The 22,545-nt window shown below is 43.7% G+C and overlaps 1 protein-coding gene across 1 annotated transcript; it reads left to right on the plus strand.

Annotated features, from left to right (window-relative positions):
• The first annotated feature begins 1,331 nt into the window (after positions 1-1,331).
• LOC117814750 (fibulin-7-like) lies at positions 1,332-12,249 on the plus strand. The gene is made up of 7 exons (XM_034686239.1): positions 1,332-1,421; positions 4,838-4,997; positions 6,432-6,602; positions 6,682-6,948; positions 7,025-7,162; positions 7,248-7,383; positions 11,767-12,249. Exons 1-7 carry the CDS (start codon positions 1,332-1,334, stop codon positions 12,125-12,127), a joined length of 1,323 nt encoding a protein of 440 aa, XP_034542130.1. The 3' UTR covers positions 12,128-12,249.
• The last annotated feature ends 10,296 nt before the right edge of the window (positions 12,250-22,545 follow it).

Consider the following 22,545-nt stretch of genomic DNA (forward strand, 5'->3'; position numbering starts at 1 on the left):
AACAAAACCATCAGAATCAACATTAACTGTTCGTATGTACTTATTTATGATTATTATAAAATATAATTATAGTTATTTTTAATGTATGAAAATAAACACCTTTATTTTCTTAACATTATCCACATTAAAGCTTGTCAGAGAATCATATATTTGACTGTCAAGTTAAACGAGGGTGACATTTATTTGTAGAGAACACACCTCAGTCATGTCTGAAACAAATTAGCAAAGAGATACAATTTTGTCCACAGGGGGCGCCAAACTCAACGCAGAAGAAAAGTTCCTTATGGAGCTTTAAGTCAAATTAAAAAGAGAATATTTGTTAGAATTGGCTGCCATCTTGTTTGTACGTTGAAAAACATTCATTTGTTACCAATATACGGCAAAACAGTGACCTTATCTACGAACAAATACAAACAGATGGATAAAGTTGTGTTCAAACTCAACATATGAGGATGCTATGGTGACCCTGAAGTGAAAAACACTACAGTAATTCAGAAAACACTACGGCCTACTTCCTACTACTTCTTCCAGTTTGGTTAATGTCGTTGTTTATCTGATTTGTTGTGATTTGCACTTCAGGGCCACCGTAGGATGCAGCCTAAATCTATACATTCAATTCAAGGAGCCTTCAAGGACTTCCAAGGCACTCAAATCTAGGATCCTTTTCTGTACGTTCCCCCGCTCCAGTCTTTGAATTTGTTCCCCTTAAAGGTGATTATAGCGTGCGTCTACGCTCTGACATTAGCATTCTTTATATACCAGTTTATAGAAGTCAAAGTTTAGACTTGAAGCAGCTTTAAGGGTCCCAGCCGGCTTTGAGGGTCTCTCTCTCTCTCATGTAGGATAATCTAGACCCCGCTTATCAGCAGACACAGCTGCCCTGTCATTAAGTCGCCCACCCCACCTTCTCCTCAGAGACGGCAGGTTTGAGGTTTCAAACAAAAACCCACGGAATGAGACTTTATGATCTGAGTAATCGTCACGTTCCTGAGCCGGGGAGAGATTTGGAAATCCAAACGTTGATGCTTTGTTGTTCTACGAGGATGATTAAAAGACGCCACAGCCAGCTGACTGCTCCTTCTCATTTAGGGTCTATTTCTGGAGGATGCTGAGGGATCACATAGTGAAAGTGTGTTCCAGATGTGGGAGGAGGAGGAGGAGGAGGAGGAGGAGGAGGAGGAGGAGGAGGAGGAGGAGGAGGAGGAGGAGGAGGGTTGTGACAGAGTGGAGGAGAAATTTGGCAAGCACCCTCAAAAAGAGACCAGAGCAGAGGAGAGGGTTTAGTTTTGGAGACGCTGTCTGAAGAGAAGGAGCTTCAGGAGTTTCTGAGGATGAGGACGGAGGGTTTGTTCAGGATGAAGATGGTCTGGCTCTTGATTTCAGTGCTTGGTCTTCATCTCATGGCTTTAACTTCTGCTCAGGTGAGTTCACCTGACACTGAGGACAGTCTGGAGTCCAGTTAGTGTCGTTTTTTAACTTTATAGGAACATGTGGAGGAGTTTTCTGGAGTCCACATATTCACTTATAATTTAAAAATATACAAGCAGCAGTCATTCACACTTACAAAACTTCATTTAATGCACATTTAGAGCAGGCATTCACAACCTGAGGGTTCTGAAATGATAGAGTTGAAGAGACAAAGTTACAAAGGAGGTGTTGGCATGAGCAAGCATACTAAAAATACTCTGCTACAAGTAAAAATATCAAACTGTGGTCTAACTCTTTAAAAAAGAGAGCTTGTATTATATGTTATGAGGAACTGGGAGTGTGTTCATGCAGCAGCAGCAGTTATATTCTAATAATAAGAGGGGTAATGTAGAATGAACGGGTGGTTATGTAAGTTAGAATCTGAACAGAGTGAGGAGGACTCTTCTACTTCTCGGCAGAGTCTTGCTCACCCTGTCTTAGTTTTTTAATTTGCATGACCACCCGCTCAGTATACATTACCCTGCTTATTATCTGACTACCAACTAAAGACATAAAAACATATACAAAAGATAAAGATTTAAAAATGTTTTTTTTTTATACAGAAAAACAAAAAAGTCCCTTTAAACATAAACGATCACACAACAGGATCTTGCTTCATTCTCAAGACCACACTGACGTTTTTACCACAGTGTCTACAAGCAGTGGTGGGATGTGAGGGACTACTTTCTGTGGAGTGATTTGATATGATGATGTGTGATCAGGTCGTCCCTAGAATGAATCCCAGCTGTTATTTGGCTTTGATGAGTCGGAACATTCTATTGTCCTTTGATGTGTTCCCTTCTGTTCCGTTCTATTCTCCTTTGAGCGAATTGATTGGATAGAATGTGTGTGATCAGGTCGTCCCTGGCATCGTCATGGTGATGTTGTTTGGTTTCGACCAATCAGAATGAAGTATTGAACACAGCGTGGTGATGAGTGAGAAAGCAGAACTAAAGGAAACCTGACTTTAGACTCTCGACGGTGATTTCAGATTGATCCGTGATGAAAGTTAAAAAAAAAAACAAAGACAATGAAAATATTAAATATTAAATATTAAGTGTATGTAGGCAAGGCAAGGCAAGGCAGCTTTATTTGTATAGCGCATTTCATACACGAGGGCAACTCAATGTGCTTTACATTAAAACATTAAAAGCATTGGAGACATTCAGACAGGCATACAATAACACATAAAACAGAAAGCCGAGTTTTATGATTTTGAATTCCTTCAGATCCTTTGCGGGAATTTTTTTCGTAGTTTTTGTTTGGGACTAATTTTCAGACATATTTTCAGTTTGAGACCAAGCGGCAAACTCCGGTCTCAAACGATGAAGCCAATGCGGAAGTGATATAAACTGCAATACATCGAGAATCCTCTTGAGGCTGGCTGCAGAAACACAGGAAACCACATAGACATGAATGGGAAAAAGACGATCTTTGCAGCATTAATAAACATGTTTACAGCCTGGTTCAAAAAACGGCTTGGCCCTATGAAGCTAATCTCTCTAATGGCACACACTGTACGGGGGGTGAATTTTTTCCTAACGTGACGGTTCAGAAGATATTAGGATTACGAGTTTTGCCCAAATAAGGACATGACTGACGTGACTCCCGGTCGGGAACACACAGCCATTGGCTAAGAGGCTCACACTACGTCACACTCTGCCTGGTTGAGTTCCGCATTTCCAATATGGCTGCCGCCGTCGATTTGCTTCAAAACAGCTCTCAGGAACAGATGGGTGACATCACGGATACTACGTCCATATTTATACAGTCTGTGTTTGAGACCAAAAATCTTAAAACAAGATTTATTTAGTTTCTAGACTCCTCCTATTTTTATAGAATGGAAGTTAAAATGTTAAATAACCTTTAAAATGTTCAGAAAAGTCAATGTTTCTTTATTTTTGTTGCTCTGAAGGGCAAGACTTTAACCCTCCTGTTATGTTGCGGGTCAAATTGACCCATTTTAAAGTAAAAAAAAACAACAAAATGTTAAAAGTGTTTTTTCACTATGAAACTTCTTCTGCTTGGCTTAATTAGCGTGAACAAAATAGAAAATAAAAATGGTTCATTTCACACATTTGCACCCCCTGCATGTTTATATTACATAGATACTGTCTGTGGGTCAATTTGACCCGGCAGTCAAAGTGGAGGCGTGGAGAAGTGTTAATATTAAATGTTTCTTTGCATCTGTGTGACATATTTCACCCCAAATCACTTTCCAATGTACATAAAAAAAAGTTTTAACATGAATTTTCATTAAAAACAACAAGTGAGTTATCCTCATTGAACTATGAACTGTGAGAATCAAAGAACACCAATGCACTAAATATTGATTTAGATGGTTTTAATGGAGTTAATAATGAGATTTTTTAAATGTTTATTGGGATTTATTCTGGGGTTCTGACACTTTTAAATCATTAAATATGCCCCGGGTCAAATTGACCCAGGAGCATTATTGTTGTCCCTAAGAAACGAACACAACAGGAGGGTTAAGATGAGATATTACTTTATTGATCCCTGTGGGGGAATTCGGTTGTTGCAGCGACCCAGACAGAAGTACAATCAAGAATATGTTTCAATAAGTGAAATAAAAATAGATAAATAAAAGAATACAGATTTAAGATTTCTACAAATGTTACAAAAGGGTTAAAAAGTGGTAATAATTACAGACAGTATTAAAAATGATTCAGTAAAGTTCTGTAATCAAACTTTATTTAACTTTAAAGAAGCACAGCAGCTACCAGAGGATGAAGAGTACGGGGTCACTGAAGGGACAAACATCATCATTTGACTGATCCCTGACTCTGTGTTTGGACAACAGGCTGTGAGGAGGAGACATGAGTTAAACACAGAACCAGAGTAAAGACACGTTAAAGTCTGAAGATTAATAACTGAACCTGAAACAGGACAGACGGCCTGTTAGTGGATCCAAACTGAAACACTTAATGAAGCTTTAATCTCCCTTCATTAAAAACTCATCGCTGCTTCCTGTGAGGTTTCTGCTCGTCCCCGTGAACACACGTCTGTGGCCGGATGTTTTCCATGTTTCTGTGCTCTGACATGTTGAACTCCACTTCACCCTCCTCCTCCTCCTCCTCCTCGCCGGGTCTCTGCCTGAAACAAACCTCAGAGAGACGCCTCTGAACCCACAGCTGCATCATGAGGCCCGGCGTTCAGCGTCATGCTTCAGCCGTCAGTGTGAGGTCAACGGCGGGCTCGCGTCCCAATTGTCACCCAGGTGTGACCGCAGAGGGCCGCAGGGCTCTGGAAACCTCACCTCTATGTATAGACCTCACACCTGAAGCTGCAGACAGACTGCTCTTAGTGGTCTGATGTGGTCTGTCCTCTTACCTGTGCCTTCTTGTCTCAGCCACAGGAGTGTCCCTCCACCCACGACCTGCTGAACTCTCTGCGTCAGGTGGAGAAGATGTTGGCGGTGCACGAGGCGTCGTACCAGCAGGGCCTGCGCTCACTGAGGAAGAAGATGAGCGCTCTGCACAACAGCACCATGGCCATCTTTAAAACCGGAGGTGAGTTTGAGCAGAGAGTTCTCCTGGTGGAGTGAAGAAGAACAGTCTGTATGGAGAGCAACAGCAGGAGGAACATGACCCAGAGTAACCTGAGGAGGATCTCTTCCTCTCTATAAACAGATCTCTGCATGAAGAGCAGCTAACAATCTGTTCTCCATCAAACATTTACACTGAGACACTACTCTGCTTGATGCTATGTCACTAAAGACAATCAGCGTTTAGATTTCCTGACTTCCCTGAACGCAGCATCAGAAATGATGGATCCCACCTCCATTCAACAAACAAACATTGTAGACGTAGTTTTCTTCTCCTCTTGAGGACAGACCTGACAAAGCTTTTTACTTTCAGCTACAACTAACCTGTAATTACAGATTCTGATTCAGAGACATGTTGGATCTGGATCTCAGGGTCTGGGTTTTAGTCTGAGGAGGGTTCTGGTCTCTGTCTGTAGTCTGAGGAGTATCCACCAATCAGGTGTCAGCAGGAAGAACAGTCTGTATGGAGAGCAACAGCAGGTGTTCTAGAATTCTGACTTTGAAGAAGAAAGGAGGAAAGGGGAAAGGAGAGGAGGAGAGAGGGAAGGAGAGGAGGAAACAGGAAAGGAGAGGAGGAAAGAGGAAAGGAGAGGAGGAAAGAAAAAAGGAGAGGAGGAAAGAAAAAAAGGAGAGGAAATGAGAAAGAAGGATGAAAATTTAGGAAAGAGGAGAAGATGTGAGAAAAAAAGAGGAGGACAAGATGTAAGACAAGAGAAGAGGAAAGAAGAGAAGAGAGGAGGGGAGGTGGAAAAAGGAGGCAGCAGAGGAGACAAGGAAAAGGGAAGACAGAAGGAGAAGAGAAAAAGAATGAGGTGAAAGAGAGGGGAATAAGGAAAAAGGAGAGGAAAGAAAGAAAGGAGAGGAAATGAGAAAGAAGCATGAAAATTTAGGAGATGTGAAAAAAAGAGGAGGACAAGATGTAAGACAAGAGAAGAGGAAAGGAGAAAAGAGAGGAGGGGAGGTGGAAAAAGGAGAGGAGAGAAAGAAGGAGAGGAGAGGAAAGGAGGAGGGGAGCAGAAGACAGAATTCCAGAACTCTGTCTTTGATGATGTCAGAGTTCTGTCTTTGATTATGTCATAATTCTGTCTTTGATGATGTCAGAATTCTGTCTTTGATGATGTCAGAATTCTGTCTTTGATGATGTCAGAATTCTGTCTTTGATGATGTCAGAACTCTAAGAACAAATGGAACATTCCATGAAGAAGGTCAGAGCTAAAGAAACATCAGTGTCTCTAATCCTCTTTCATAGACCTCCATTCAACAAACAAACATTGTAGACGTAGTGTTCTTGTCCTCTTGAGGACAGACCTGATGAAGTTTGACTTCATGATGTTTTATTTCAGTAAACTGAAGACCCGTTAATCTCAGAGGGCCGTGATGTTTTTCTTTCTGCACCCAGCTACCTGTCCCAAACCGGAGCCCCCTCCTCACGGCCGCAGACTGGGCCGGGTGTTCGGCGTCGGTCACGAGGTTCACTTCCTGTGCAAACCGAGCTACGAGCTGATTGGCCCGCGGACTCGCGTGTGTCTGGACTCTCTGCGGTGGAGCGGGCAGCAGCCAATGTGTCGACGTGAGAGCCGACACTGAACCCGGAACACTTCATTGATCCTGGTTCAGTCTGATCTCTTACATCCTGTTCTTCTCCTCAGGTCTCAACAACACGGGGAACTCTCTGCCCTCCTTCTCTCCTGCTGCTCCTTCCTCCTCCTTCCTGAGCTCTGCTGCTCTGTCAGCTCCCTCTTCCTCCTCCTCCTCCTCCACCTCTTCTCCACTTCCTCCCCTCTCCTCTTTATCACCCTCGTCCTCCCCACCTTCCTCGGTCCGCCCGTCTCACTGCACTCACTTCCTGGGCTCGACCCGCTGCACCTGTGACGTCGGATTCACCATCTCAGGCCGGGACAACAACATCTGCACAGGTGATGGAGAGATTCATGAGGACTGATAGACAGCCTGTACGGAGAGCAGAAGCAGGAGTAACTGTGTGTGTTTCAGACATCGACGAGTGCCGTCTGTTCCCTCTGGGTCAGCCCGGTCGCCTCTGCGTCCATCAGTGCGTCAACACTCCCGGGAGCTTCCACTGCTTCTGCCCCCGCGGGTACAACCTCGCCAACGACGGGCGCAGCTGCACAGGTCAGAGGTCAAAGGTCACTATCTGCAGCAATGTTTAGAGAGGCTTTAGTAACTCTAACGTCTGTACGTCCCTCTCTGTGACCAGACATCGACGAGTGTGAGAACCAGATCCACAACTGCACAGCAGAGCAGGTGTGTGTGAACACCTTCGGAGGGTTCCAGTGTGTGTCCGTGGAGTGTCCCCACATGAAGAACGCCACGTACATCAAGACGTCACCCATGTAAGAGCACAGAACCAGCAGACTCATGACTGTACTAAACGTTTTCAATCCAGGTGAACTCCTACTTCAGGAAGTGTATCCTCAGATTCATCCTACCCGGGTCTACAACCATCAGAGACCCAACATCAAGACCGGATCAGATCCAGTCCCCTCTTCCAGACAGGACTCAGTCTGATCTCATCTTAATCCACCATGAGCAGAGCACTTTGCAGCATTTAGCAAGTTACAGTGGCAAGGACAAAGTTCCTTTAACAGGCAGAAACCTCCAGCAGGACCAGACTCATGTTAGACACACATCTGCTGAGACCGTGTTGGAGAGAGGGATAGAGGGAGATGAAGAGAGAGAGAGATGATAGTGGGGAGACGGATAGTAGTAGTTGTAGCAGCTGGAGTCTGGACCACGTCCACAGCAGCAGAGATCCAGAGGAACCTACGAGACAAGGGAGCTCAGGGACTCCAGAAAGGTCTAAGAAAAGAGAGAAGAGAGGGAGACCAGAAGAAAGAAAAAGAGGAGAAGAAATGGAGAAGGAAAGGATAGAAGGAAAGGAGGGGATGAGAAAAGGAGACATAAAGGATGAAGAAACATGGAAAGAAAGAAAGAAAGAAGGGAGGAAGGAAGGAAGGAAGGAAGGAAGGAAAGAAAAAAGGAAGGAAAGAAAGAGGAAGAAAAGAAAGAAAGAAGGAAGGAAGGAAGGAAAGAAAGAAGAAAGGAATGAAAGAAAGAAAGAAAGAAGGAAAGAAGGAAGGAAAGAAAGAAGGAAGAAAGAAAGAAGGAAAGAAGGAAGGAAAGGAAACGAAAGAAAGAAGGAAGGAAGGAAAGAAAGAAGGAAGGAAGGAAGGAAAGAAAGAAGGAAAGAAGGAAGGAAAGAAAGAAAGAAAGAAAGAAAGAAAGAAAGAAGGAAGGAAGGAAGGAAAGAAAGAAGGAAAGAAGGAAGGAAAGAAAGAAAGAAGGAAGGAATGAAAGGAAAAGGGAATACAAGAAAGAAGGAAAGAACCCTAAAAAGGAATCTACATCAGAGATCCAGAGGAACCTACGAGACAAGGGAGCTCAGGGACTCTAGAAAGGTCTATGGTTAGTAACTTTAATGGGACAGGAAGAGTTAAAGTGAGAGACAGGCAGAGAGAGGAGAGAGAGGGAAAGACAGGATCCCAGTGTGTCAGTCTAAGCCTATAGCAGCATAACTAAGACCTGGTCCAAGCCTGATCCAGCTCTAACTATAAGCTTTATCAAAAAGGAAAGTTTTAAGTCTACTCTTAAAAGTAGAGAGGGGGTCTGCCTCCCGGACCCTGACTGGTAGATGATTCCAAAGGAGAGGGGCCTGATAACTGAAGGCTCTACCTCCCATACTACTTTTAGCGTTCAAGAAGTCTGAGCTCAAGCTTTTTTTTCTTGAGTGAACTAATGTTCCAAGTTAGAGGTATACTGCCATCATCATTCAGTGTTTATCTTCCTCATAGTGATCTATCAGGAGTGTATTTGATTTCGTTTTACATAAAGTTGGGATTTTGTTATCATGATTTTTTTGGGCTGTGATATTCAGGAGGTGAAAATCTGACACTGGGACGTTCCTAATGGATGCTGTGAGTGCTTCATTTACAAACATGGTCACATTCAGTTTCATTATATATGATAATTCAGTTTTACAGGGACCCTGAATCAGGAGAGTTTACATGTTTGACCTTTGACCTGAAGTAAGAAAACACTGAGTTCAAAGTTCCTCAGGATCAACCACAGTAAAGATTCTCCTCCATGTGACCTCGGGGTTCTGTGGAAACCAATCAGCCTCATGTGAGCGGTTTCTTCTTTGCTCACTTAAGACATTAACTAGCTGATAATAAGCTAACCGCTAACAGGCTTTAGTTAAAATAAGTCTGAGACAACAATGAAACTGCCGACGAGGCGAGTAGAGAGGAAATGAAAACTGAGCAGAGACAAAGAAAACCTCAAACGTCTTCACCTCCAGAGACGGAGAGAAAGGCTTTGTGTTAATGACAGGGACGAGGACGGAGAGAGAGTCTGAAACAATGACTGGTACCTCCACCCGACAGTTAGCGTCCCTCCGCCTCCGACAGAAGCCGGGCTCAGAGTCAGAGTCAGACTGAGGTTTGGCTCCCAACGCCCTGCAGAGGTTTCAGGCTCCAGAGGGGTGATGCCGGTTCAGAGGCGTGAGGCGTGTTTATGAGCGTTTATGGAGGTTTGATTCATTACTGCTGCTGAGTTAGAAGTTTGAGACATGCAGGGAGGACTCTCTAGAGGAGAGGCTGGGTTGCAAAGTGGTCCACACAAGCAGGCAAAATATGTAGAAACCTGAATCCAAAAGCAAAAGAAGGCAGGTCCATACAGACGAGGTAGGAGAAGCACAGCAACAAAGATCCTGCAGGTCTGATAAATTAGGGAGGATGATTCCAGGAGGTTTTGGGTCAGAACAGTGAAGCTGCAATCACTTTTGTTTTGCAAAACAAGCGTGAGACGGACCAAAAAGCTGATCAGGTTCACTCTGGGAGGCCAATGAAGGGATGCAGGGATGAAGGGAATAATCTGCATGATGCATTTTGAAGTAACCATAAAGGATTGGAGATGTTCAGATTGTTGTGTTCTGCAGAGATCGGAGTATCATCAGCATATCGGCGACACATTGAGGATGTTATTTTAATTTGAGTCAGCTCAGCATCTTTCTGCCCATGTGCAGTAAAAGAGGTTTGGTTTTTGGGTGTAGCTCAAGTTCTCATTGTTCTGTGCCGTGCAGTCTAAGATAAACACGTCCGCTCTGGAGAACAACAGGTCATAAAACATCGTACGTGAGGAGAGGCTGATTTAAGGAGACGAGGATTTGTTCAGGGCCACTCGGGGATCTGGTTTGGTTTGAACGCTCTGTTGTGTTCATGACAAAAACAAACAGACAGGAAGTCTCCGGGGAACAAGAGAGAGTCATATCAGGCAAGCAGAACTCAACACAAAACCACAACCTCAAAGCTCTCCACCAGTTTGCAGTTTTATATGAGGGGGACTATCAGCAGGTAGCAACAAGTCCTGTTTGATTGGATAAAAGGTTCATAAACAACGGTGTCTGTTGGCAAGTTTATCATGCTGCTTAAAGAAAACTACTACAGGAAGGGAAAGAGAAGAAACCTTCATCTTTAGACTTTTTAAGGCAAAGGAGGAGATTATTCAGAAGAACAGTCTGTATGGAGAGCAACAGCAGGTGTTCTAGAATTCTGTCTTTGAAAAGGAAAGGAGAGGAGGAAAGAGGAAAGGAGAGGAAATGAGAAAGAAGGATGAAAATTTAGGAAAGAGGAGAAGATGTGAGAAAAAAAAAGAGAAGGACAAGATGTAAGACAAGAGGAAATGAAAGGAAAGAAGAGAGGAGGGGAGGTGGAAAAAAGGAAAGGAGGAGGGAAGAAAAGAGGAGAGGAGAAGGATGGAAGGAAAGTGGGAATAAGAGGGGGAAAGAAAAGAGGAGAGGCAGCAGAGGAGAGAAGGAAAAAGGAAGACAGAAGGAGGAGAGAAAAGGAATGAGGTGAGAGAGAGGAGGAAAGAAAGAAAAAGGAGTGGAAGGAAGAGAGAGGAGGGAAGAAAAAGGAGAGGAAATAAAGAAGAGAGGGGGGAAAATGGTGAGGAAAGGAAGAAAGGAGAGGAAAAAGGAGAAGAGAGGAAAGAGGAAAGGAGAGGAGGAAAGAGAGGAGAGGACAGATGAAAGGAGAGGGGAAAAAAGAAAGGAGAGGAAATGAGGAGGGTAGCAGAAGACAGAATTCCAGAATTCTGTCTTTGATGATGTCAGAGTTCTGTCTTTGATGATGTCAGAGTTCTGTCTTTGATGATGTCAGAATTCTGTCTTTGATGATGTCAGAGTTCTGTCTTTGATGATGTCAGAATTCTGTCTTTGATGATGTCAGAATTCTGTCTTTGATGATGTCAGAATTCTGTCTTTGATGATGTCAGAATTCTGTCTTTGATGATGTCAGAATTCTGTCTTTGATGATGTCAGAATTCTGTCTTTGATGATGTCAGAATTCTGTCTTTGATGATGTCAGAATTCTGTCTTTGATGATGTCAGAGTTCTGTCTTTGATGATGTCAGAATTCTGAGAACAAATGGAACATTCCATGAAGAGGGTCAGAGCTAAAGAAACATCAGTGTCTCTAATCCTCTTTCATAGACCTCCATTCAACAAACAAACATTGTAGACGTAGTTTTCTTCTCCTCTTGAGGACAGACCTGACAAAGCTGGACTTTGGACTTTGGACTAATCTGCATCATGATGTTGTTATTTCAGCAAACTGAAGACCCGTTAATCACAAGAACATCACAAGAACATCAGTGTGTGTTCCAGACTCCAGGAGTGTGGAGTGTGTGTTTGATTTCCTCACCTTGTGTCCCGTCAGGCGCTGTGAGAGGAACCCGTGCATGCTGGGAGACACGGGCTGCACTCAGGCTCCGAGCTCCATCTCCTTCCACTTCCTGTCCGTGGTGTCCAACATGTCGGCGCCCCGCGTCCTCTTCAGGGTGTCGGCGGCTCGGGTGCTGGGCGACACGCTGAGGTTCGGCCTGGCGGGGGGTCACGGCCGGGGTCATTTCAGCGTGCAGCGGTCCGGGCGGCAGACCGGGACCCTCCTCCTGGTGACGCCCATCGCGGGTCCGGCCTCTCTGGAGGCCGAGGTGGAGATGAGCGAGCTGGAGAGGAACTCCCTGCTGGGACGCTACCTCACCAAGGTCACCCTGTTCGTCTCTCCGTACGAGTTTTAGGGAGAGGACTGACGAGGACTTTGGACTCAAGTATACAAACGAGTCCCACAAACTTTTACAGGACAGCTGAAATTTAAAAATGTACAATTTGTTTTTGATATTTTGTTAATATTTGTTTAATAAAGGAGAAATAAAAAGTCTGTAAACATAAAGCATGAACGCTCCTTTAGCCACTTAGCCTCTGATCGGGCTAACTCTCATATTTGATGAAGGGTAGCTTCACGTCATGCTCCTTGAACTACAAACAGACGCCCCATTGGTTGATTTGGAGCCGTTAGCCAGCGCCACTTTGTTCCTTTGAAAAAGGAAGTGACCATATTTGGAAAACAGGGAGGAGACGTAGAGGGATGAAGGCTTGTTGATTGGGTCTCAGACGACTCCAAAGACCCAAACTGTTTCTGTCCCAGGCTGTGAACATGTTTATTTCTGCTGTAACATTTTAACATGGGGCTCTATGGGGACTGACTCACTGCAGGAGACGGCCTCTAGTGGACACTCCTGGAACTGCAGTTTTTGCTCAAAATTTTTGGAAGTTGCAGAAAGATTGACAATTAATTTAAGAGTTGAACTTTAACATTTATGAAAAACTGAAGTCAAAAAGATAAATTCTTACTTTTGCACTCGACTGTGATTTTGGAGTTACCGTAAAGTTCGATCTATGAGACTTTTATTATCTTTACTGTCATCTAGAAATGAAAGTGAGCTGTGACAGCAGTATAAAGTGCAGAGAGATGTTTTCTGATGTGTCAGTTTAGCCAGAAGGTGGCGCTCTAAGACGCAAGCGACTACCTTAATGTGCAAAGCATGCTGATGGTGCGTTTCATTTCATCTCGGAAGTCGGAAATTCAAAGATGCCCGTCAGATACGTCAGGATTTAGAGGAACTGCTGCTCACAGTGTGGACAATAACAGAGCTTCACATCACACCGGCTGTAATCAGCAAGTTACATCGTGTTGTTATCGCCTGGTGTTAGCTAACAATGCTAATTATTCATATATCGCCAAATCCCGCCAAAATTAAAGGGACAGGAAGAGTTAAAGTGAGAGACAGGCAGAGAGAGGAGAGAGAGGGAAAGACAGGATCCCAGTGTGTCAGTCTAAGCCTATAGCAGCAGAACTAAGACCTGGTCCAAGCCTGATCCAGCTCTAACTATAAGCTTTATCAAAAAGGAAAGTTTGAAGCCTACTCTTAAAAGTAGAGAGGGTGTCTGCCTCCCGGACCCTGACTGGTAGATGATTCCAAAGGAGAGGGGCCTGATAACTGAAGGCTCTACCTCCCATACTACTTTTAGAGACTTCAGGTACGAAAGAGCGACACATCTGCACAGAAACTGCACATTACCGAAAGCCATGGAGGTCTTCACACAGGATCAGAGTTTAGACCGTCTACCCCCCAAAAACAGACCGGGTCTCCTCTCTTACACCGGGGCACGTTTACTCCAGGTTTATGGGACATCTTTGAGGCACGAGGGGAACATGTGGGGCGATGTGATTGTTGTCTTTAAAGTGAACATGTGTCGGACATGTTTGAAGAAGAGGAAGGTCAGATATGAAAGTTTGATCGTGCTGAAGAGGATTATTTAATGTTTGCGTGTGGCGTTCGAGAGCAGGAGGAAAAACAGGAAATGTTACAGAAAGAAATGAAGATATTTATCAGGTGGATTCCCATTTTTAATATTTCTCTAACTCTGCTTACAGTCACACTCTGACTCTCTGTGAGTTTGTTTTTGTTCTCTGTGTGTCTTTAAAGTGAAATCCTGTTCCTGTACTTCAGGTGTTTTTGCTCCATCCCATAATAAACATGTTGACTCTGAGCGGCGTCATGTTCAGGTCTCGTCTCTCGCTCTCACACACTCAGGAGGAACCCCTCTGGATGTTTTCAGACGCTCGAGTCGTAAACTGAAAGCAGCGAAGAATCTGACACAGATCTGTCAGACGGCCTGAAGCAGACACCTAAACACAGACCACACACACTCCTGTACCTGTGTGTGTTTACACTGCATGTCTCACACACACGTACAAGGCTGAACACACACAGATGTACGTCTACATGTAGACACACACACACACACACACACACACAGAGACGTACATCAGCGTGTGATTCAGACTGACGGACGCTCGGTTCACCTCTCATGTTCACACCTGAGTGAGGAGGTCCAGGAGGACGGACCGGTTCTATACATGGACACTGATAACCGGACCATGTAGTCCACATCACGCAGGATTTCATGAAACATGTCAGGACCAGAATGCTCCAGTCTGAGCGAGGGACAGAAAGAGGTCTGAGGAAATCCTTCCCCCCGTGTGAACCTCAGTAAACAGTGAGTCCATTGTTGGAGTGTTTGGTGCAGGATTCCCCGGCTCAGGAATTTACTCTGAGAAACTTTCAGATTCCTCCTGAGACACTTCTGAAAATGTTTGAGCGTTACACAAGAATCAGAGAAACTATCACAAGATCCTGAACATCTCAGGGAAGATCAGGGAACCTTTGCAAGATCCTAAAAACTTTTATGGGATCCTGAAAAAAACGTTTTGCAAGAACCTGAAACGTTTTTTCAAGATCCCCCAAAACTTTTGAAAGATCAGACGAACCTTTGCAAGACCTTCAGAAACTTTCACAAGATCCAAATCAAATGTTGCAAGACCCTGAAAGACTCTTACTAGATCCTAAGAGTCTTCTGCAAGGCTCTTGGAAACTTTCAAAAGATCTTGAGAAACGTCTGCAGGGTCAAAACAAACCTTTGAGGGATCCAAGAAAACTCCTGCAGGTTCCTCAGGGAGTTCTCCAAGAACCTTAAAAACTCCTACAACATCCTGAAAAACATTTTGCAATTCCCCCAAAACTTTTGCAAGACCTTCAGAAACTTTCCCCAGATCACAATCAAAGTTTGAAGATTAAAATTAAACTCTTGAAATATTCTATGAAACATTTTGCAAAGTGCTAAGGATGTTTTGCAAAACTTTTTTTTGCAAGATCATGAAAATCATCTGCAATAGTGAGAGAATCACAAAGTCCTGAACATTTTTACTGGATCCCTGGAAAATAATGCAAGATCCAGAGAAAGCTTTGCAACATACTTTAACATTTTTGAAGATCACAATGAACTTCTGAAAGATGCCAGAAAAGTCCTGGAATGATCTAAAGCAGGAACTTTACCCCTGAACTATGTGCGTTTCGACCGGTGGACCCAGGGTCTAAATGTAGTTCAGGGGTAGATAATCTCCCCAATAAAAAGCCCCTGCTTGGGGGGTAGTACTTTTCAAAGGTCCTGGGACTTTCAGCTGAATGTGTCAGTGTTTGTGGAGTTTACACAGCTGTTGAAACACAGAGGGAGTTCCTGGAAATGCAAACTAGTTTAGTTTTTATTAAGATTTCAAAATATAATGGAATAAAATTTTCTCCTCCAAACGTCACTGGCCTGATTTACACAACCTACCCGGGACTTCAGCCTGTGGTCGAAACGCAGACAACAATGGGGGACCAGGAACCTTTTAGTTTAGGGGAAAGTAGTTTTGGGGGCTAAAAGAACCCAGAACTCTTGGTCCAAATGCACCTTAAGGAACTTTTGTTAGACCTCTGGAGGTCCAGAGAAAGTTTAACAAGATTCCAGAAAACTTTTTGCTAGATCCTGAAAAATGTTTTCCAAAAAGTTTTTACATGATCAAAAACACTTTTTGCAAGATCCTGAGAAACTCTGTTTTGACCCAAGAAAATGTTTGCAAGATCAAGATAAACTCCTGCATGATGCCAGAAAACCCCGAAATATTCAGACAAACTTTTTGCAAAGTCCTAAAACTTTCTTTAGATCAAGTAAAATCAACATGATCATGAGGCAAAGTCCTAAAACTTTCTTTAGATCAAGTAAAATCAACATGATCATGAAGCAAAGTCCTAAAATGTTTATGAAGCTCCCGAGAAACTTTTGCTAGATCTTGAAAATATTTTGCAAGATGTCAGAAAAGTCCTGAAATATTCTAAGAAACTTTTTGCAAGATCCCAAAAAGCAAAAGCTACAAAATAAAGAGAATTCATTACAAAGTTCTGAAAACTTTTTGCAGGATTCCCCAAAAATGTGAACCAGATCCCAAGAACTTTTGACAGATCCTGAGAAACTTTGTGCAAGACCTCACTAAAGTGTCTCTGGATCAACCTTCATTTGTTTCCACTCAGCGTAAATCTTTTGCAATGCAAGATGCTCAAAAACTCCCAAAATATTCTGAGAAACTTTTTATAAAGTCCTGAAAACTTTTTGCAGGATCCCCAAAAACTGTGGAGTGATCTAAAGAGAGTTTTTCAAACTCACTCCTGCAAAACACTCATGAGAGATCAAGACAAATGTACAAGACCATGAAGTAATAAGATCATTTGCAAAGGATCCCTGAAAACTTCTGCAAGATCCTGAAAAGGTTTTGGAAGCTCCCGAGAAACTTTTTTAGATCCTGGACATTTTTTGCAAGATCACAAACTCCTGAAATATTCTGAGCAACTTTTTATAAAGTCCTGAGAATTTTTTGCATGATCCCAAAAAACTAAAGCTGCAAAATAAAGACAATTCATTACAAAGTTCTGAAAACTTTTTGCAGGATCCCCAAACATTTTAGTGAGAACTTTTGAAAGATCCTTTATAAACTTTGTGCAAAGCCTCACTGAAGAGTCTCTGGATCAACCTTCATTTGTTTCCACTTAGTATAAATCTTTTTCCCCAAAAACTGTGGCGTGATCCAAAGAAAGTTTTTGCAAACTCACAATAAACTCCTGCAAAAAAACTGAGATCAAGAAAAATGTACAAGACCATGAAGTAATAAGATCCTTTCCAAAGGATCCCTGAAAACTTCTGCAAGATCCAGAAAAAGTTTTGCAAGCTCCCAAGAAACTTTTTTAGATCCTGGACATTTTTTGCAAGATCACAAACTCCTGAAATATTCTAAACAACTTTTATAAAGTCCTAAGGATTTTTTGCATGATCCCAAAAAACTAAAGCTGCAAAATAAAAACAATTCATTACAAAGTTCTGAAAACTTTTTGCAGGAACCCCAAACATTTTAGTGAGAACTTTTGAAACATCCTGAGAAACTTTGTGCAAAGCCTCACTAAAGAGTCTCTGGATCAACCTTCATTTGTTTCCACTTAGTATAAATCTTTTTCCCCCAAAACTGTGGCATGATCCAAAGAAAGTTTTTGCAAACTCACAATAAACTCCTGCAAAAAAACTGAGATCAAGAAAAATGTACAAGACCATGAAGTTAGAAAATCCTTTGCAAAGGATCCCTGAAAACTTCTGCAAGATCCAGAAAAAGTTGTGAAAGCTCCCGAGAAACTTTTTCTAGATCCTGGACATTTTTTGCAAGATCACAAACTCTTGAAATATTCTAAACAACTTTTTATAAAGTCCTAAAATTTTCTTGCAAGATCCCAAAAAGCCAAAGCTGCAAAATAAAGACAATTCATTACAAAGTTCTGAAAACTTTTTGCAGGATCCCCAAACATTTTAGTGAGAACTTTTGAAAGATCCTTTAGAAACTTTGTGCAAAGCCTCACTGAAGAGTCTCTGGATCAACCTTCATTTGTTTCCACTCACTCTTCTTCTCATGAAACAAAGGGAGCGGACGACAGGATAGAAACCTTGCAGACTTTATTATTATTAACAAACTGTCCATTTTTCATCTGTACAGAACAAAGAGAGCAAAAAAAGAAAGAGTGGACAGGGAGGGAACAAATCAGACGATCAGGAGCTCCGTGGATTCAAACACAAAACATCGCTTACAAAAAAATCATTTCATCACAAACTGGAAATCAAAACGTTCCGGGCGTCGTCACTTTGGAACGACGAGAACAGCGAGGAACCGAGCGGAGAGCGCACAGCGTCTGTGGGCGACACACACACACACACACACACTCAGTCTCTCACACACACTCAGTCTCACAGGCCCACATGCTCCTCTGCTGGATGTTCTGTACAGCGGGATCCCTCGGCGGGACGGCGAGTAGGCACGCTTCGATGACGTCAGGTGGACAAAAGAGAAAAACGTAAAAGGCATTTTTTAACCAATCAGGACGTCTCATTTACAAGCAGGAGGGCGGGGCTTACCACAGCAAGCTTCCACAGCTAGAGAGAGAGTACAGGCCGACTGCACACACGTGGTTTTTACAGTATTCAGTATAGTACACATGTACACGCGATCGAGCCGGGGGGAGGGAGGGGGGGCGGACTTCCTCTTAGTGTTTCAGAGTCCACAAGAACAAGTTTCCTGACCTCACACCGAGACCAAAAAGCTCGAGATCCTCCGAAAACTTCCACCGCTGTCCGACGACGACGAAAAGAAACCGTGACCGATCAGATTCAAGAAACCGGCGGCGTGAGACGATGATCAGAGATACTTGGAGATTTGAAGGTTTGCAGCAGAAGAAGAAGAAGAGCGTGTCGTTGAAGCTGAAGCTGCAGCAGGTTTACTTAAGTTCAGATTGAAGAAGAACCGTGTCGATCCACAGACGAAGCTTTTTATAGAAACCATGAAATCTGTATCTCATCGGGGAGACGCTAACAGCTCGTCTCCTCAGACGCAAAACAAGAGCAACCTGCACACAGCTGCAGAACTTCAGGGGCGTGTTTACACTGAGTTTCATTAATGCATCGTGCTCTGTGGGGCTCAGACCGTCACTCAGAGGTTCATGTGGTTCTGAAGTAGTCATATATATGCTCCAGCAAACAGGAAGAAGGGATGCTGAGATCTCTACATCGTGATGTAGTTTGTAAGAAATCAGAGTTCAGGCTTCGTCACGTCTGTCCACAAGTCAGCAGGTGAACATTTGTTGTTCACTTGCCAAAACATCAACGTGTGGTTCACATGACTTTGTTTGTAAACATGTTGTGCAACCTGCTGAGTTTTTCCTTTGTTTACTTCTTTGTTCTCCTGTTGTGGGCGTTTGTGTCTCCGCCCTCTGGTCTGATGACTCGTTAGCTGCTGAGTCTCAGTTTCACCGTCTCTAATAAGTCGCTCTAAAGTCGACTGAAGAATGTCGTACGGCAGAGCGAAGATCTGAAAGATTTTACTGCCACAAAGATTTAAAACAAGTCTGGGTTTCACATTTTGTCGGGTTCGTCTACGAGACGACGAGCAAACGGCCGACTCTTAAAACGCTCGTTTATTTGGACAGATCGTTAACGTGACTTTTGATCTGAAATCGTCTTTTCACCACCGAGTCGTTCACGTTTGTTTCTCCTTCCTGTTTGCTTCGCTCTGACGGTACGACTGAGGCTAACCAGCTAGCTTAGATCAGCACCACGACTGAGTCTCAGTTTCACTGTATCGAAGGAGTAAAAGTCGAGCTAAATGCGTCTCACTAAAGAGCGATGGACAACAGAAACAGACGGAGCTGTCGGAGCTTCAAACATTCTCCCGTCTTTTCACCACCGAGTCGTTCACGTTTGTTTCCCCGTCCTTTCCTGTTGTTCCCTTTACTCTGACGATACAACTGAAGCTAACCAGCTCCCAGTTTGATGACCCGTTAGCTTAGACTGTTAGCTTCTGAGTCTCAGTTTCACTGTATCAAACAAGTAAAAGTCGGTGAAATGCGTCTAACTGAAGCAAGAAGGACTGAAAGATGTTCTGGTGATTGTTGGAAACAGACGGGCCGATAAGATGCCGACACATCGGCATCCTGATGTTGATTTATAACAAGTCTCAGTTTCACGTTTTGTCGGGTTCGTCTTTGAGATGGCGAGGAAACGACTCTTAAAAGCTCTCCTGTGGGAGCTCGCCTTGCTGCGATGATAAGACTGAGGCTGGACCAGCTCCTGGTCTCGTTAGCTAGGATCAGTACCAGGACTTGTCAGGTGGGTGCTCTGTTCCAGCGGTCTAACTGTCTCTGCAGAGTCTCAGTTTCACTGTATCGTACGAGTAAAGTCGACTGAAATGCGTCTTATTGAGGCTTCATTCTTCTTGGAAACAGACGGGTTGAAAAGATGCCGACACAACGACATCATGACGCCGATTTATAACAAATCTGAGTTCACGTTTTGTCGTGTTCGTCTACGATACGACGAGCAAACGGCCGACTCTTAAAACGCTCGTTTATTTGGACAGATCGTTAGCTTGACTTTTGGTCTGAAATCGTCTTTTCACCACGGAGTCGTTCACGTTTGTTTCTCCTTCCTGTTTGCTTCGCTCTGACGGTACGACTGAGGCTAACCAGCTAGCTTAGATCAGCACCACGACTGAGTCTCAGTTTCACTGTATCATACAAGTAAAAGTTGGTGAAATGCGTCTAACTGAAGCAAGAAGGACGAGATGTTCTTGTGATTGTTGGAAACAGACGGGCCGATAAGATGCCGACACATCGGCATCCTGATGTTGATTTACAACAAGTCTCAGTTTCACGTTTTGTCGGGTTCGTCTTTGAGATGACGAGGAAACGACTCTTAAAAGCTCTCCTGCAGGAGCTCGCCTTGCTGCAACGATAAGACTGAGGCTGGACCAGCTCCTGGTTTTGTTAGCTAGGATCAGAACCAGGACTTCTTTCCAGCTATATATGCGTCTCAGCAGAGTCTCAGTTTCACTGTATCGTACGAGTAAAGTCGACTGAAATGCGTCTTATTAAGGCTTCATTCTTCTTGGAAACAGACGGGTTGAAAAGATGCCGACACAACGACATCATGACGCCGATTTATAACAACTCTGAGTTCACGTTTTGTCGGGTTCGTCTTTGAGACGAGGAGCAAACGACCGACTCTTAAAACGCTCGTTTATTTGGTCAGATCGTTAACGAGACTTTTGGTCTGAAATCGTCTTTTCACCACGGAGTCGTTCACGTTTGTTTCTCCTTCCTGTTTGCTTCGCTCTGACGGTACGACTGAGGCTAACCAGCTAGCTTAGATCAGCACCACGACTGAGTCTCAGTTTCACTGTATCCAACGAGTAAAAGTTGGTGAAATGCGTCTAACTGAAGGACGAGATGTTCTGGTGATTGTTGGAAACAGACGGGCTGATAAGATGCCGACACATCGGCATCCTGATGTTGATTTATAACAAGTCTCAGTTTCACGTTTTGTCGGGTTCGTCTGCGAGATGACGAGGAAACGACTCTTAAAAGCTCTCCTGCAGGAGCTCGCCTTGCTGCGACGGTAAGACTGAAGCTGGACCAGCTCCTGGTCTTGTTAGCTAGGATCAGAACCAGGACTTCTTTCCAGCTGTATTTGTGTCTCAGCAGAGTCTCAGTTTCACTGTATCGTACGAGTAAAGTCGACTGAAATGCGTCTGATTAAGGCTTCATTCTTCTTGGAAACAGACGGGTTGAAAAGATGCCGACACAACGACATCATGACGCCGATTTATAACAAATCTGAGTTCCCGTTTTGTCGTGTTCGTCTACTAGACGACGAGCAAACGACCGACTCTTAAAACGCTCGTTTATTTGGACAGATCGTTAACGTGTCTTTTGGTCTGAAATCGTCTTTTCACCACGGAGTCGTTCACGTTTGTTTCTCCTTCCTGTTTGCTTCTCTCTGACGGTACAACTGAGGCTAACCAGCTAGCTTAGATCAGCACCACGACTGAGTCTCAGTTTCACTGTATCATACAAGTAAAAGTTGGTGAAATGCGTCTAACTGAAGCAAGAAGGACGAGATGTTCTGGTGATGGTTGGAAACAGACGGGCCGATAAGATGCCGACACATCGGCATCCTGATGTTGATTTACAACAAGTCTCAGTTTCACGTTTTGTCGGGTTCGTCTGCGAGATGACGAGGAAACGACTCTTAAAAGCTCTCCTGCAGGAGTTCGCCTTGCTGCGACGATAAGACTGAGGCTGGACCAGCTCCTGGTCTCGTTAGCTAGGATCAGAACCAGGACTTCTTTCCAGCTGTATATGTGTCTCTGCAGAGTCTCAGTTTCACTGTATCGTACGAGTAAAGTCGACTGAAATGCGTCTTATTAAGGCTTCATTCTTCTTGGAAACAGACGGGTTGAAAAGATGCCGACACAACGACATCATGACGCCGATTTATAACAACTCTGAGTTCCCGTTTTGTCGTGTTCGTTTGAGACGAGGAGGAAACGACTCTTGAATATCTGGTTTTTTTGATGGAGGTTCGGTCGGACTGTTTCTGTTTCTGCTGCGATCTCAATCTTTACGACGTCTCGCTGTCGGAGCTTCAAACATTCTCCCGTCTTCACTTTTGGTCTGAAACGTCTTTTCGACCACGGAGGCGTTCACGGCTAAAAAAAACAACATTTGGTTAGCCGAACTCTCACACCCTCCCTCCCTCCTCGTCTCCTCCCCCCTCGTCTCCTCCCTCCTGCAGGACGGAGGGACGCTCCCTCGCTCGCTCGCTGAAGAAAAAGGCAACCAGAGAACATTCAAATCATAGAAAAAAAAAAGAAACTTTGACCATTAGTAAACAAATAAATAAGGCTATG

This window comes from Notolabrus celidotus, chromosome 6 (assembly GCF_009762535.1).
Source record: "Notolabrus celidotus isolate fNotCel1 chromosome 6, fNotCel1.pri, whole genome shotgun sequence".
Lineage (NCBI taxonomy): Eukaryota > Metazoa > Chordata > Actinopteri > Labriformes > Labridae > Notolabrus > Notolabrus celidotus.